The 16253-nt window shown below is 39.1% G+C and overlaps 2 protein-coding genes across 5 annotated transcripts; one reads left to right on the top strand and one right to left on the bottom strand.

The window, feature by feature from the left end:
- Positions 1-2116: 2116 nt before the first annotated feature.
- On the bottom strand, positions 2117-7244 carry tardbpa (TAR DNA binding protein a). Of its 3 annotated transcripts, XR_015126626.1 has the most exons (7): positions 6480-7240; positions 5667-5830; positions 5408-5548; positions 4897-5067; positions 4530-4614; positions 3555-3701; positions 2117-2719 (listed from the first exon to the last, which is right to left on the bottom strand). XR_015126626.1 is itself a non-coding variant. In XM_086277566.1 (6 exons), exons 1-6 carry the CDS (start codon positions 6718-6720, stop codon positions 3607-3609), a joined length of 897 nt encoding a protein of 298 aa, XP_086133692.1. In that variant the 5' UTR covers positions 6721-7240; the 3' UTR covers positions 2796-3606. The 3 variants fall into 3 exon arrangements, 2 of the variants coding, with proteins under 2 accessions (XP_086133692.1, XP_086133691.1); XM_086277566.1 differs by lacking the exon at positions 2117-2719 and having other exon boundaries at positions 2796-3701; XM_086277565.1 differs by lacking the exon at positions 2117-2719 and having other exon boundaries at positions 2796-4614; positions 6480-7244.
- Positions 7245-7762: 518 nt separating this feature from the next.
- Positions 7763-15806, top strand: ciroz (ciliated left-right organizer protein containing ZP-N domains). 2 transcript variants are annotated; one of them, XM_086277524.1, is made up of 12 exons: positions 7763-8240; positions 8399-8492; positions 8573-8655; positions 8733-8834; positions 8925-9049; positions 9160-9303; positions 9400-9438; positions 9569-9706; positions 9794-9878; positions 11720-11916; positions 12053-12170; positions 14100-15806. In XM_086277524.1, the coding sequence occupies exons 2-12, from the start codon at positions 8461-8463 to the stop codon at positions 14603-14605; spliced, it is 1569 nt and encodes a 522-aa protein (XP_086133650.1). In that variant the 5' UTR covers positions 7763-8240; positions 8399-8460; the 3' UTR covers positions 14606-15806. The 2 variants fall into 2 exon arrangements, with proteins under 2 accessions (XP_086133650.1, XP_086133651.1); XM_086277525.1 differs by lacking the exon at positions 7763-8240 and having other exon boundaries at positions 8374-8492.
- The last annotated feature ends 447 nt before the right edge of the window (positions 15807-16253 follow it).

The following is a 16253-nucleotide window of genomic DNA, read 5'->3' on the forward strand; positions in this document are numbered from 1 at the left end:
GCAGGGGTTGCATTAGAGCACAAGAGGCTGTTAGAGCTCAGTTAAGGCAGGGGAGGTGCAAGATGACACCTCTGAGTCATGTGCAGACAAAGCAGGCACCAAGGAGACACCAGACAGCGTGATGACGATGCAGGAGGAGGAGGACTGGATGACGGTCAACACTGATTTTAGTCAAGATCAAACCCCAAATCAGAATCATTTCTATGAATCATTTAAGACACATTAAAAACAGCGTTTTACATACAGGTCCAGTGCTGAAAATTTATGTGGTTTCATGGACCCTTAAAAAGCAAGCAGCTCAGTAATTGTGCTTGTGTACTAAAATACTGGCTGGCAAAGCTTCGTTAGTTAATTTTCTTAATTTAAAAGGCAGAAGATTTTAGTTTTTTAAAAATTCATCTTTAGAACTTGAACGTTTATTGTAGTCAAGTACATTAAAGTAAATTACAAACTGGTTATAATGAAAGAAGTTATCACACAATGCAGTGGTGGCTCATTGTTATTGAGATAATACAAATACAGAAAGTCACAACTCTTAAGTGTTAAAGGCTTGAATACTTCTGCTTCGTGACATAAAGCAAATTAAATACAAGTACAAAACATAATGATAGATTATGCTTTCTAAATGTTGTGTAAAATTTCAAAATTACTTATAGGAATAGCAAAACAGAAGAAACAGCTTTGAACTCTGTGCTTACATCACAATAAATCACAAAAAAAAACCCCATAAAAATGCGTGGGTATGTGGAGAGAGGTTTAATTTGGATCGAACTGACGTCAATTGGAAGTGCGTCACGCTTGAGGGTGTATGAATGAGGCTGCAGGGCTTAAAATATGATCTAACTAACTGAGACTGAGTGCAGCAGGTGTAGTAAGAGTGAGATTATTTTGTCTGGTACGTCAATATTACGCTCCACTGACAACCTGGGACTGATGGAACAAGAGGTTTGGGCGTATGCACACTTGGTTCTCCACTTTAATTTTAATTATAAAAACAAAAATCTAGGTACAATTTTGCTTGCAAGTCATATGAAAATACAGAATTTTTTCTCATGGACCCATTTGTTTAATTCAGATAAACAGTCCTGGTGCATACCGCTGACAATACAGCAGAGAGCACTCTCAGAAACCAGACTGCATCCTGGAAAAGATCAGGCTGAGACAAATTCCTCTGGAAAACCTTTGCAACCTGCTTGCAGTGGGAGAAACCACCTTAAATCACACTGTGAGAAAGGTTATTCTCTATGGGGAATGAGTTCTAAGAGGACCTTTTAAAGATCATGGCTATGTTATGTTTAAGCACAAGGAAAATATTTAAACCCACTATCTTGTACTTCTGGTATTATTGCAGAGTAATTCTGAGAGATGTACAGACTTCTCTGTTATTCATTTAATTTTTTAGGTAAAACTTAAACTGATCTGGTTTTGATGCCCTTTTTCAGTTCTTAAAAATCACAATTTCTGCATTTATGTACAGTTTTAATGAGCTCATCTCAAATAATTTCACACCAAAAATAAGTTTGCAGAAACCTTGTCAGACAGCCCATAAAAACACATGGTTTCCACACATTATTAAAAGTAATTTAGAGTGTAAAAGATTTTAGATAAAAGTTTGTTGGTTTTTTTTCCAAAAACAAAACCAACAATCTGCTTTTACATAAATACAACCTTTAGAGACGCATTCCAGATTGTCAACTGATGATTTGTACGTTTAGTTTCATAGTAGTCTTGAGTGTGCAGAGAAATTTTCACAAACTCTTACAGCCGTTTAAAAATGGAAAGTATCAACAAATTTTAATATATGAAGGGGATGTGAGTCCTGTCCAACAATCAGCAAAAACTGTACAACAGCACCATCATCAGGAGGAAAATATAAATTACATCCACCAACAAAGACTGTAAAAGTCTGTTTATATAGTCAATCTTCTATATACATTATATATGAGCTAGCTTTCTGCAGGATGCTAGAGCCGTTTTAACAAAAAGACTAAATCTGAATTGTATCCGTGTTTTCAAATAAATCCTAAAAAGAGATATGGATTAAAAGCAAGGAAAACTAGAGATTATGGCCTGAAAAAAAAAGTCACATTTTATCTACATTGAGAGACCACAATGATTAAAAACTCCAAACCTTTATTTAACAATGCAATACTAATATGTCAGAATACAATGTGTGAATTGCTGCTGTTCAGTCAGTTAAGTCCCTTTGATGAAAAAAAGAAAAAGAACAGCCAGGTGATACATTTCAGTCACTTAACAATCAAGGTAAACAGAACTAGACAGCTTCCTGCTACACCGATATCATTTTTAACCACATCAAACACCCGACTGGTTAATACTTTGATGTCAGTGACTGTTGGGAGACAAAAGAATAAAGTGTTTACTGACAAACACCCAGTTTTAGAAAGGCAAGACCTGTCTCACAGATTGGGGACCAGACAAAGGAATGATCGCTGCCAAGCAGCAGGTGTTACTTTCGTCCCAACTGTGACATCTTTATGTATGACAAAAAACCCAAAAATACCTTGATTGTCACAGAGTATGGTCCGCTCTAAATTTGGTGGTCCAAGGTTTCTTGCAAGTGAGGTGAAGAAGATCCTTTTCAGGATTAAGGTTCATTGTGGTTTGCACCGGCACACCCAACAAAGGCTTCGTCTTCCACGCAACTGACTCCAACCTTCATTCAGACGAAAACCTGGGCTTTCCGTGTCCGAGGTCCCTATACATGTGAATTAAAGTGTTGGCAGTTCAATTAATGTAAAGTAAGTTAAAAATAATTGACTATCAAGAGGGCATTATACCTAGTCAAATTCAATTTTATTTCAGACTTCCCTTTATTCACAAAACATAGAAAATGCATTCGTAACCACTTCAAACACAAACTTTCAATGGGAACTTGTCAAACATTCACCACATCAACTTCTGAGCTCGCTTTCAAACTTCAGCACTCTTTCAGTGTCCCGCAACCCCACCCACCCACACAGACTTCACTAGCACAAGGTCACATTTTCACACAGAGAGGGTGGTAACAAGGAGAAAGTAAAGCACACAACCAGACACAGCATTCACGTCAAATCAGATAGCAAGAGAAGGCTACAAAAGGATACAAATACTCATAGCACTTGACATTTCACTGTGATTTTAAAGATTTAAGGTTGATAGAAAACAATGAGAGAAAGAGACCGTAGGGATCTCGAGATGCAATAAATGTCCTTGTGATGGGCATGGTGAACACACTCGTACTGGTTTCTTCCTCTCACACTCGCACAAAGCCACAGGTTCTTCTCAACTCTCGCAGGCATTTGTCTCTTTTGAATTAAAAAACAAAACAAACCAAAAGAAAAACAAACAACAAAAAAAAGAAAAAACTCCGCACCAACAGTCCTACTCACACCGCTTTCTTTCATTTCGCTCTCCCGTTCGCTCACTCTCACTCGGGCCAACACCAATCCCACTCACTGATCTCAAAAAGTGACAACAGCAGACAAAATTTCTATATCCCAAAAATTAAAAAAAAATTAAAAAGGGGGAGAGGAAAAAAAGACAACACCCACCGTCTAATACAGTATATGCAGAGTGAAGCTGTGTTCTTGGATGACAAAGCATTTACACATGGGAGGAGGGGAAATGATACTGAGATCTGTCGAACATTGCTGCCAATGAGGCGCTTCCTCCCGGGAAATTGGGAAAGAGTTGGTGAACTGCAGAAGAGATTTCCATGAAGGCGTTTCCAAAAGATGTCAAACAAAAACAAAGATAAAATCAAATGCATACATACATATATATATACTTATATGTAATTATAGAAAGCCCATCATTTCACAAGAGGCAATCAGGGGGCTCTTGAGATACTCGTGCATGTTTATAAATTATTTTATCCTGCATGCACAGTAAATTTGTGTAACATATTCTCAAAAAACAAAACCAGGTAGTGTGGCAGCTTCCACTAACAAACTACACTTCTCACCCATTCAATGCATGACTACGTAAGTCACACACAAGTATAAATTTCCTCTTTAACAAAATAAAAGGCAGTGTATTTTTTCTTTTTTAAATAACATAATATCTAAGCCATTCCCCCTCATATGTATACTTACCAGGTCAGCCTTATAGCAACAGAAAGAGTTAGCTCGTAGCTATCTACATTCCCCAACTAGAAGATTTAGACTCCATAGATGCACCAAAGCCAGAGCTGAAGCCGCTGCTGGAGGCCGTGTTAGTGCCTGGAGCCCAACCAAGGCTAGCTGAGTTTGGGCTGCTGTAACTGGTGCTCGCAGAGCTATAGGTCTGGTCTCTGGTTGTAGTGGCTGTGCCTGCCGTTGTGGTCAGACCCTGCTGGTTAGCCAGCATGCCCATCATTCCCCAACTGCTCTGCAGCGCTGCCTGAGCAGCCGCGACCATGGCTGGGTTTAGACCCAGAGCCCCGAAGTTAACCCCTCCGCTACCGCTGCCTAGTCCACCGCGATTACTGCCATAGCCCTGATTGAACCCACCAGCCCCAAAACGCCCTCGATCCATCATTTGCCTACTATTATTGTGTTTGGGCTCAGCATTGGAGATGTGCACACTGACACCCTTGATGATCAGGTCCTCTCCGCACAGAGCTTGGGCAACCTGAGAAAGAAATGAGTTACTAAGTCTGTGTATCTCTTTTTTCTTACAGGTAAATAAATACTCCGTACACTATAAATACCAGGTATCATGAGGTATTTACAGTATAAATCTGTAATTGAGCTCTCATGTTTTCCACTACTACACCAAACTTATATGCATATAATTACTGATATTAAAGATTTGTTTTTGTTTTATCTAAACATACATATTAGGTCTTTCTCACTCTTCCTGTATAATACCATCTACTCATATTCAAAGGCCGTCATTTAAGGTCACTCTTACCTGGTCATCAGCAAATGTGACAAAAGCAAACGCCCGGAAAGGTTTGGGAATGAAGACGTCTGTGACTTCACCATACTGCATGAAGTACTGCCTCAGATCATCGGTTGTCATGTCCTCTGTGCAGCGACCAACAAAGATTTTACGGCTGCGCATCGGCTCATCGGGACATGCCTGAAAGGAAGAACGGGCACCACCATTTCATTTTAAGTCACGCTGCTCAACAATCCAGATTCAGTTTTACAAAAGCTAATCAACATTTGTAACCTGTGTTAAACGTTTTTTTAAAAATCCACTGCAATGACTTTAAAACGCCTGCTTGTAAGTGTGGAAACCCAATCCTTATCTGAAGTGAATGTATGTGAACGTGTGACACAGATCAACAAGCAGTAACAGGTGCTGTAAGCCTACATATAAACCTAAAAATGAATTTATACCAAACCTTATTCACTGAAGAAATCAATTTCTACCAAAGCACTTCTTTGAGACACGGTAAAAATCGTGCCCAACCCACCTTTGAATTGGGAAGTTTACAGTCACACCATCTCCCGTCAATCATGTGTCTCTGAGCGATGACTTTGGTTTGCGTCTCGTAGTCGGTGAACCGGACGAACCCAAAACCTTTTGAATTGCCAGTTTTTGCATCTCTCTTCACCTGAAAATGGGCGAGGTGAGCAAATTCATTAGTACACAAACAAAAGTCATACCCTTGTTGCGCTCAATGTCTAGAAAAGAACTGAGAAAACATTCACAGTCACATGACACATCAATACCTGCACCATGATGACCTCTCCAAAGGTACTGAAATAATCCTTGAGGTCTTGTTCTGTTGTTTTCCATGGCAACCCGAGGACAATAAGATCCGATGTCTTCTGAAAGCCCCTTTTAATTTTCACAACTGTGGCAGCGTCTATTTCTTCCATCTTTCTTTTGTTATCTATGAAGAATAAATAAATCATGCCAGTGAGAAAAAAAGCAATCAAAAACCCTTGTCTTATACATTTACAAAGCTCCCCTAAATTAAAAAAAAAAACAAAAACAAACAAAAAACCGAAATACAACTGTGTTTACTATTTCAATAACATGTTGCCATAACAGCATCAACTAATCTGTTATAATTTTCCACAGTTGTCACAACCTTGCTGCAGGATTTGATCACATTCAGTAAGCAAGCTATTAAATACAGAGCTTTAATCCAGTTCAGTCACCTGCCTCACAATGTTTTTTTGTTGGTGTCATTTGTGTTTTTTTTAGACCAATCTAATACAGTAATCTCTCTTTAAGGTATCTTTTGGAGGCTCCAATTTGTGATGCTGCTGAATTTTGTAATATAATACTACTGTACAGTCACAAACATTTTTATACGAGTTAAAATACAGCGCAGGTGTTGGGCAAAGCAGCTTCACTACAATATGAACAACACCTTTATGTTCAAATTTGGACCAATCCCGAGCATTAAAGCGTTAATTGTAATACGATGTATTGGTACTTTTAACTAGTTATAGTCAAATCAACTTAACAGGCAGTTTGTGGGCAGGGTTGTCAATTTGCTTACATGTTTATAATGACACAAACACCTGGCATACCTTTGGGGTAATTGACAATGTACACTAGGTTTCCCCAGTCGTTCTCCGGTGGGTGCAGGACACCCTCCACAAGCCGGACTCCCCTCATGCACTGGGTCTCTGGGTTTCTGTATCGCAGCCCGCAAGCCCCTGGAAACTGCGCTGCTACAGATGACAGCAAAACAGTGCCATCGTCCTCTGACGGGATCTCCATGGGTTCTTCATTTTCTTCCTCAGCCACCCGAATGTAAAGCTCTGACATGGTGTCCAGGATGGCTGAGCTCTGGTCCAAGCACGGTCAGCTGAGAGAGCTCAAGTTATCAGTAAACACCGGAGTGGTGCGAGCGGATCTGCCCCTGGCTTTTAGTTTACTTCTGTTAACTGTGCGCGAAGCTAATGTAACACAAGCGCAGACACGCGAACTGCGTGAAACAGTCACTCTGCGACTCTTTCGCGTTTAACAGCTGGTGGCATGAAAGCCGGGACGCTTTCTTTGCCAGAAATGACACTCGTAAACAAGTTAGCCAGCTAGCCACTGAGCTAGCACACTCAAGTCAGCTCGAAAAATGAATGGCCGTCCAGTTTTACAACGCGCTGTCAACAAATACACGACTCCTCCTCGTGCTTACGAGCGCGTGGCCGAAAACTGTACGTCAATAACAACTTCGACGAGTTATCGACTTCGACGCAATTTCACCACCAAAGCGAGTATATCAATACAGCTGCACGCGGCTAACCTCTTTTAACCTCAAGCTAGCTAACAAAATGGCTGCTGATGCTCACCTTGTAAAGATGACATCATCGACTTGGGAGGGTGCACTCTTATTTGTGGGGCTGCCAAAAAATTTATTTGAAAACGTTTTCTGAATAGATTAATTTTTGACTATCAATTGCCAGTTACCGTTTGTGAATTTAAGTTAAACCTAATCTTCCTTATTATTTTACATTCATCAAGTGTCGTAACTTGTTTGTGCCAAGGATAATGCTCCCGAGTTACCCTTTGAAGTCTCACAGGAAGCTAGGAGCCCAAACAAAAGGTGTGTAATGTTTTGAAGAAATTAAAAAAAAAGAAAAGCCCGACCGATGTTTTGGTAAGCCAGGATTATTGCCCGATATTGGAGACAGAGACAGAGACTAAAACTTCCGGTCTTCGTGGTAATTTTTAAAGCACATCACTGACACAATAATAAACAATAGGAACCAAATCTAATCGTTTTCAATGTTAAGTAACTCTAACTGTATTTACAATTCGTTTTTTAGAATTTTTTTTATTTAACTCCCTAACAATCTGTACATAAAACCCTGTACCCTGACATAAATGAATGAACAAAATGTTTTCGAAATGCATACAAACAGAATTTACAGGATAGAGGGAAATAGCTGCAGAAAATTAATAAAATATGTGCAAACATCCATGCAAATACAGTTTGTAAGGCAAACACTGAGCATGCACAATTCTTATGAGCTTGAAAGTCAACATTTGGTATGACAACCTTTATTCTGCAACACAGAATAAGCCAAAAAAAAAAAAAAAGACGTTTTTTTGGCTAACAGCAGTTTGAGAATCAACTTGTCAGGGTAAAATACCATTTCTACCTGCTAAATTCAACCAATAAAATGATCATGTGTTTTTGCAACAGGCTGCTAGTAACAAAGTGCCTAAAGACGCAATTTAATAGAAGGTAAAGTAAAGTGAGATTTTATTACAGGGGCAACAATCTCTGCATCGATGTCAAGAAAGCAATAAAGGTTAATAAAAGGAGGTCACTGGAAGTGAAAGGGGTAATTCATGATGGATGACAAACACAAAAGGACACAATCCTGTAAAGTTTATTTTCACACATGCTCAAAACAGCAATTGTTCTTTTATTTTTAAGCTTTTTTTCTCACTTGCCTTTTAACAAAGCAAAGTAAACACACCTGTGCTTTAACCTATCCAGGCCAGTGACACCACCTCTCACCTACAAATAAGACTATCCACAGACGTTTCCATCACTTCACCATGGATCACATCAGAGTAGGCATCCTTGCTATGTGAGTAACAGCGATATGTATAAATGTTATATCTACATCGTCTTTCAAATATAAGCTCCATTCGATGCTCTTTTCTACAGTTTTTTGCAGTGTTTTATCACAAAGAGCGCATTTTTCATTCAGAAACAAGAATGGATTCAAACTTCTGCAGCAAGATTAACAGGTGAACATTTATTCACTTATGAGCTAAAGCTGTTATGTTCCTAGTGTTTGTGAGAAATCTACCTGCTGCAATTTCAGAAGAAGATGTGGTTTGCTTTCCTGAATACATGGAGATGTGGATGCACAGTGCAAGAATTGAGGAGTTCAGGGTCTGGCTGTCGAGGGCGCTAAGTATCCAAGGTATATCTTTATGACAAGATAAATGACTTTAAAAAGCATTCATTTAATGTTGAACATGTCATTTCTGAACCACTGCTTGCTTTTCACAAGCCAACCTTGCATCTCTGGACCACCTGAATCTCCAGCTGTCTGCCTGTGGATTCTCACTGCAAAACGACCCCGACGATAACTACGTTTTTAGAGTCAGCTACACCGGGTGTTTTGTTCGGCAGCAGGTTTGGCATTCTTTTCTGAAATATGCAATCCATATCTACAACCTCAAATCTTTTAGCCTTGCACTTGGGCTTGGTGGTGATAATGATCTGTGTTTATATTGACTTTTCAGAATGGCTTTAATGTCTTAACATTAAATTTGGTGCGGAGGATGAATCGATTTGGAAGCCAGCATCACAGTTTCACAATGAAGTGCCCTGTGATGTCTGTGGTGCAAAGCAGAGAGCAAATCCGCTGTGACCCTGAATATGTTCAGGTAACAATGAACATTTTGCCACATTTCAACCTAACTGTATTTATATATTAGGATTGGTTTGCTTTGTTACTAGAAATAATTTGTGTGTGCCCTCAGGTGATCAGAGAAATTCCCTATGGAAACTGGGATAATGAGGTAGTAATTACATTCAGTGCCTGGAATTCTGATTACCTTCTAAATGATCACAATTTTGTCTGTAGATGTTTAATGTTTGGAAAGCAAGTCTAACTTTTTGTTTGTATTTATTGTCTGATTTTTGCTGCAGCTGCAGTGGTCGCTGTGTCTGGACGATCACCTCCTTGTAGCTCTGGAAGATGCCAGCTTGATTCAGATGAACATTGATGTGAATGTAACAGACATAAGAGTTCAGGGCAGGAGGAGGGAGATCTTAAGGCCTGTCAACGTGAGACTTCACACAGCATTATGCCACCTAGTGACTATTGTTAGTATTACAACTGAAATGTACTCAATTACTGTTTGGTTAATACAGATAATGGAAAATGAAGGGGAATTTTTGGATTTGAAGCTGGTCAGAGACAGATATGCCTACAGTATGGAAGCAACTTGTCCAAAAGGTGGGTAACAAGGACAGAATTGGAGCTGGAAGTTATTTTTCCCTTAAAAAAAAAAAAATTAACCAACAACAATAGTGAGTGTTTGAGTTTAATTAGAGCAGGGGTGTCAAACACAAGGCCTGGGGGCCAGAAGCAGCCTGGCACAGACTCCAGTCGGGCCCACTGGGTGGCTTTGGAAAACGTAAAAGAGGGCATAAATGTTGGACTTTTAACAGTATTTTCATCTGTGTTACAGCTTTTACAGTTCAACAGCTACAATTTTTCACTATCTATTATAGAAATATAGTATGTTTTTTTTGCAGTTTAAGAAGAAGGTTAATATTCTGTAAAATAACAAAAACCTGTCACTGTGCTGACCTTTACATCAGTAAAAATCACTTGGGCTATTTTTTGTTTAATGTTGATAAAAACATGTGGGGTGGGGACATTTGCTCTTTTTCTCTCTTCTAAAGAGAACGGATCAGTTATAAAAATGTTAAAAAATACTTAAATGTAAAAGTCCTGAATCCAAAGCCAAAATATTCTTAACTCCAAAGTATTCACAGTAGTTGTGTATGTGGTCATAGTTTGAACTAAAGCTACAAAGTTTCAGCTTGGTCCAGTGGATTCAAGGTCAGATCCAAAGGGTCAAATGTTCAACATTAACTGAACAAAGTAACATGATTTTAAACACGAGGATTGTTGCAGTCAATGACTGGGTAAAATCTAGAGCCCATGGAGCTCTCTAAGTGCTGTGTTTCCTCCAGTGAGATGCTAGGCCAGGTCTTCAGTTGCTGCTTGTTTGTGGGTCTTTCTGCCTTCAGTTTTGTATTTCTTAACTAAAAAACATGCTGCGTTGGGTTGAGATCAGGTGACTGACTTGACCATTGAAGAATATCAGATTTCTTTCCATTGAGAAACTCTTGGGTTACTTTGCATCATTATCAATCCACAGTTCATCCTCATACTTCTATCAGGAGTCACATCATCAGAAAATACTCGTGATTCAGTGTCCGTGGCAGTCATACACATCCATACCAAAACACTGCCTCGACCTGTTACCTCTGATTCTGCATAATGTTCCTATTCTCATCATTCTGGTACAGGTTTACCAGAATGATGAGAATAGGAACAGTATGAGAAGTTTACCAAATCTTGATTTTACCAGAACCATGCAGGCTTTTTTAGATGTTTTCTGACAAAGTCTAATCCAGACTTCTTGAGGTTAACCAGTGGTTAGCACCTTGTTGTAAATCCTCTGTATTTACATTAATGACGGTTCCTCTTGATTGTGGACTTTAACAATGACAAGCTTACCTCTTTGAGACTCATTCCTGAGTTCATTAGATGTAATGAAGCTGCTTTTCTTTGAACAGTGTAAATGTAATGCACTTCTGTGGTCAACCACTTTAGTTGTCAGGCTCTTTGAACAATAAGGAAATAGGCCACGAAACGCTTTACCGGTCCACTGTCCGATAACTTTTGAGCATCTGAAAGTAGGAGACTGTATATAACAATGGCTGATTTCCAAAACATATTGTGCAATATTTTTGTTAAACCATTTGAAAGTTTGCACTTTACCCACATGGTGATTGTTTGGTTTATAATCCACTGTGATGGTGCAGAGAAGCAAAATTTAAAAAACACTTATGATTGTCCAAAAATGTATCAACCTCATTGTATATCTCATTATATATATATATATATATATATATATATATATATGTTAAAAAAATATAGAGCAAATGTGCAAATGTAATCAAATAGAAATTGGCAACAAGTGAAAATACTTATAAACAGATACATCAAATATAATTACTTGTTACTAACTAACCACATTAACACATCTTATTTTATTTCAGTGAACGCATCCACGGCAGACAAGACTGTGCTGCACATCCTCAAACGCCGAATGGGTTTGACCAGAAGAGGCACCTATCACAATGAAACACTGACACTCAGTGACCTGTCAGTTAACCAGACAGTTACTTTCACAGTGCATGAGACGAGTGAATTTGTAACTCTGTCCATTCCCACAGCCAGAATACTCCAGACAAAGGTTAGTGCTGAAACACAAACCTGTATGACTCCAAATAGTAGTGCATGGCTGTCAAAGCATACACTAACATGAGTAAACTGTGCGGCTTTGAGGATTCATTAAAGAGTAACACATCTAACCCAGGTTTATTTTACAGCCCTGCACAGATGACAACCGGCTCCTGCAGCCGTTCTACAGGGTGGATGCTGTGCTCACCTTCAGAGAGACAAATCACAAAATGCACTGGACCATGGAGAGCACGCTGCCATGCATAGGTGAGTTTTCTGCTGATGAGCACAGTAAAAACTAAAGAGGTGATCAATTATTGGATGTTTTCTTGACCATGGCATTTAATGTAGTCACACCAGGCACTTCTTGTTTGTTGCTCAGCCAGACGCTTAATGTTTCAATCCTGCTAATGAAAACACTCCAATATACACACATCAGACACTTTATTAGGTACACATTGTCTGTACAGGGTTGGATCCTCTTTTGGATGCCAGTCTAGGTTCATCTCTGACCCGTGGCCCTACGCTCTCTCTTCACATTTCCCACTCTTCATTGCACCCCTCCAAAAGAATGTTTAAAAAATTAAATAAAAATAATATCACATAGCAATAATCAGTCATATCAATATCAATAGCACTCATTTTAAAATCCCTCCTTCAACAATTATTTTCAGTGGAACAATTTCTAGATATATCACAGTGTGATTGCACATTTTCAGCATATGAGTGTTAAAAATGTTTCAATCTCTTAAAAAAACACCAAGAAAAACTACTCACCCATCACCACTTCATCTTTCGAGCCACTGAAGTCTAAAGTCCTGGCTGTATATTCATCCTGCTCTCTTCTCTCCTTCTTCTTTTAAGGACCACTTTTTTCCTTTGGCTCACTAAATATAATTTAAAATGCCGCTGCACTGATTTACTACTGTATAAGACACCTGCAGAAAATTAAATGGATAAATATTTAACATCAACAGCTTTTGCACACATTTTCCACGAATAACAGGGAGCAAGGTCAGGAAGTACAAGTCATATATTTGCTAGCATACCCCTCTGCTATCAGAACCCTTCAGAAAAGATGCCTCTTTGAATCAGTGGAGAGTAAAAATGATTGCGTAAATATTTGCAGCTAAAATGCAGTTCATGAGGGAACTACATACTGCATGCATACAGTTAGGCTTTGGGTCACAAACTAGAACCAGGACTTGAACTTACAGTGTGACTTATAATCTGTCCACTTTAATGTTATGGTGTCACTGATTCTGTGTAATATAAATTGAGGGATGTGCTCGATTGATATCGGTGTTAGCTTCTCCTGCTTTCTGGTTCTGGGGCATTTTTTTGGCTGCCGTGTTGAAAGTTTTGCCTTTGCAGCCACAGTTACCTGTTCTTAGCTGATAGGAGTGGCACTTCCTGTAGTTTTCTACTGCTGTAGCCCGTCTGCCTCAAGGTTTGATGTGTTCAGAAGTGCTTTTCTGCATACCTAGGTTACAACCAACTGTTATTTGTCCATTCTTCTCTCTTTTTTGGACCATTCTGTGTAAACCCCATGAACATGAACATGAACAACTACGCCACGTTCAGAGTCACTTAAATCACATTCGTCCCCATTCTAATGATTTGGTTTGAACCTAATCAGGTCACACTAAAGATGGCTACACAGCTACATTCACTGGCTGATTAGATATTTGCTTTAACAAGCAGGTGTACTTAACAAAGTGCCTGGAGTGTATAGGGACACAACATGCTTCTGAAATTGGATCCAAGATATATATATATTTTTTCAAACTATGTCGTAACAATGCAATAAAGAGATCTTAACTGGATGATTGGATGCATCCCTGTGGACAGTTATTGTGAGCCTGCAGTTCCACTTCTTATAGTGTTTTGTTAATATGAAAATGTTAAAACATGGGGAAAAAAAGATCCTTAATAGATATATTTTAAGATTTCTAAAATAGTTTTGTGTCAGTTAAGCTACTGCTGAGAATGTAGAAATAATTGTTTTAAAAAATGTGGCTTCAAATTTTCACATCGCACTCGTGTAACTTCATTATTAAACCTGTGTTTGCTGCATTGTCACAAATCATGTTTTTTCACAATCCCTGTAAGCCAGAATTCACTGCACCAGTCATTAAATTGTGGCATTGTTTTTGTTTAATCTCACCTTTGTTGAAATCACCATTATCTCCACAGCGGCACCTAAAAACACATCATCACATGTCACATCTTCTCCTGGCCCAAACAACATAAGCCCGTCCACACTCGACTCTACACGTGAGACTGTAACTACGGACGAGCCTTTGCCCGACCTCGTCACCATCCCAGAAGAAAACCTAAAAGAGAGAGATTCGTTCAAGCCTGCAAAGTTTCCCACAACTAACCTTCCTCACATGCTGAGAGAGGGCCGCAGTTTTAATATCCACGCTGACGAGATAATAAGGGATGATGTGTCTTCTTCAGTGTTGGATAATGGCACCAGTATCGACATTAATACGAATACAACTAGTTTATTTGATTTTCTACATGCAGCTACAAATGTTTCAGTAGAGTCAGACTTGCTTACGTCAGCAGCCACAGCCCAAACACCACATATGTCTCTTACTACGCTGGCTCAGCCTGATGAAGAGTACCAGGAACTCAACACAAGCAGTAGGAATGAACAACAGCAAAAGGAGAAAAAACTGCAGTGGATTTGGTAGGATTAGATTTATTTATTTAGTTAAGTGAAATGATTCTTCAAGTAATATATCTTAATTACTTTAAGGCCTATTTTACTCCTTTTCCTTTTAAACCCAACTGGTACCACATACATCTGTTTGCAGTCATGAAAGGTGACGCAGTGGTCAGTGAAGGCTGATTATACAGTGCAAGCAGAATTACCGTCAGACCTCTGCCAGCTATTGCCTCAGGGTGGACATTATCCAGACTCAGACAAAGGCAGGCGTTAAATAAACACGTCTCTTTCCGAGCAGCAAAACAGGCTGATGAAGAGAAGACCTCGTGTTAGCTGATGCCACCTTTCAGAGCAACTTGAACTCAAATCACAGAAAGTCATAATAAAAGCTCACAGATTGCTTGTCAGCGGTCATTCTAAGATTCTTAGATGGTAGAATCAATTTTATGTGTTAAAAACTGTTTTCTTTTCAACAACAGATCAAATTTAGCTTCTGATTTACTGTAATGTCAGCTGTAGCTGTCGCTCCCCTCGTTGCAGTACGCTAAACCAACAGCAGAGGGCACTCTCCAACATGTTTTCAGTAGGCTCCTGATAGGTCACAGCCTGCCTCCAGATGCTCTTTTCCAAATTAAGCAGTTTGACTTATTTTTTTTTTAATTTTTGTTTTTTAAAGTAAACCTAGATTCAGTGCTAGTTGTTTTTGTGTGTGTGCACAATTAAATGAACTTTATTCATCATAAGATAACTCTTGAAAATCCAATATGCAGTATAGAAAGGGGGGGTTAAATTTATTCACTTGAGTGCTTTAAATGTAACACCCATACAGAATTACTGGTATAGATCAAAATAGCTGAAGAGGTTTCGTTTTTGTCCCACTGCTTTTTTTTTTTCCACCTTTGTTATTGTGACCTCCCGGTATGCACCAAAGCGTCTCTAAATGATAACCGTGCGGTGTTGCGCAGTTACATGCATCATATACAACGGTCTGTGGGGCAGAAAATCTAAACTTCCTTGTGCCTTTGGTTCCCATCTGCTCAGTGAACTTATGAGCAGGAAATGGAATAAGTGGTGCAAAAAGCATGCCAACATCCCCGGTTCTTTCATGTGGCCTCTCTCGGCCATTAGCCTATCTGTATCGACTGTTAACTGTCTTTACAAAGTTAAAAATCCCTTTCATGTTTCACTGTTTCTTTTTTGTTTTAATTTCAGTCAGAGCATATGGTTTGCACATCTGGGATATGCTAAGCGTGGTGGCACCCCCCCCCCCCCCCCTCCCCCCAATACACACACATATACACACGAACACACACACACAGACTCTGTGAAGTGATCCATATATGGTCTTCATTGTTATTGCTCATAATCACTCATCATTATTATAAACAAGTTCTGTCATGATTGGTCGCTTTGAGTTTGCTGTCTGAAGATGCTTAATAGTGTGAACTTTCAGGATTATATATATATATATATATATATATATAAAAACAAAACATGTGAGTAAAGTAGGCGAAACTTTCCCTCATTTAATACAGAAGTGTGAAACCTTACAGAGACATAAATTTACCATCTCTGACTATTCTGAGCCTCCTTGCATGACCGCTTGTCCACAATTTTTTAAGCAAGACACATGCTGTGGAGCAAATTCTTTATTTCTCCTTATTTGAGCTACA

This window comes from Aulonocara sp. 'chitande type north' Nkhata Bay, linkage group LG20 (genome assembly GCF_057382095.1).
Source record: "Aulonocara sp. 'chitande type north' Nkhata Bay isolate Kocher_YH1m ecotype deep benthic linkage group LG20, A_spYH_male_GT1.1, whole genome shotgun sequence".
Classification (NCBI taxonomy): Eukaryota; Metazoa; Chordata; class Actinopteri; order Cichliformes; family Cichlidae; genus Aulonocara; species Aulonocara sp. 'chitande type north' Nkhata Bay.

Excerpts from the sequence above, each read along its gene's own strand:
- tardbpa (XM_086277565.1), bottom strand. The coding sequence starts at position 6,720 with ATGTCAGAGCTTTACATTCGGGTGGCTGAGGAAGAAAATGAAGAACCC. Across the intron at positions 5,831-6,479 it reads CATTGTCAATTACCCCAAAG|ATAACAAAAGAAAGATGGAA; the intron begins GTATGCCAGGTG and ends TATTCTTCATAG. Across the intron at positions 5,068-5,407 it reads GTAAACTTCCCAATTCAAAG|GCATGTCCCGATGAGCCGAT; the intron begins GTGGGTTGGGCA and ends TCTTCCTTTCAG.
- ciroz (XM_086277524.1), top strand. The coding sequence starts at position 8,461 with ATGGATCACATCAGAGTAGGCATCCTTGCTAT. Across the intron at positions 9,707-9,793 it reads AGATCTTAAGGCCTGTCAAC|ATAATGGAAAATGAAGGGGA; the intron begins GTGAGACTTCAC and ends TGGTTAATACAG. Across the intron at positions 12,171-14,099 it reads GAGCACGCTGCCATGCATAG|CGGCACCTAAAAACACATCA; the intron begins GTGAGTTTTCTG and ends TTATCTCCACAG.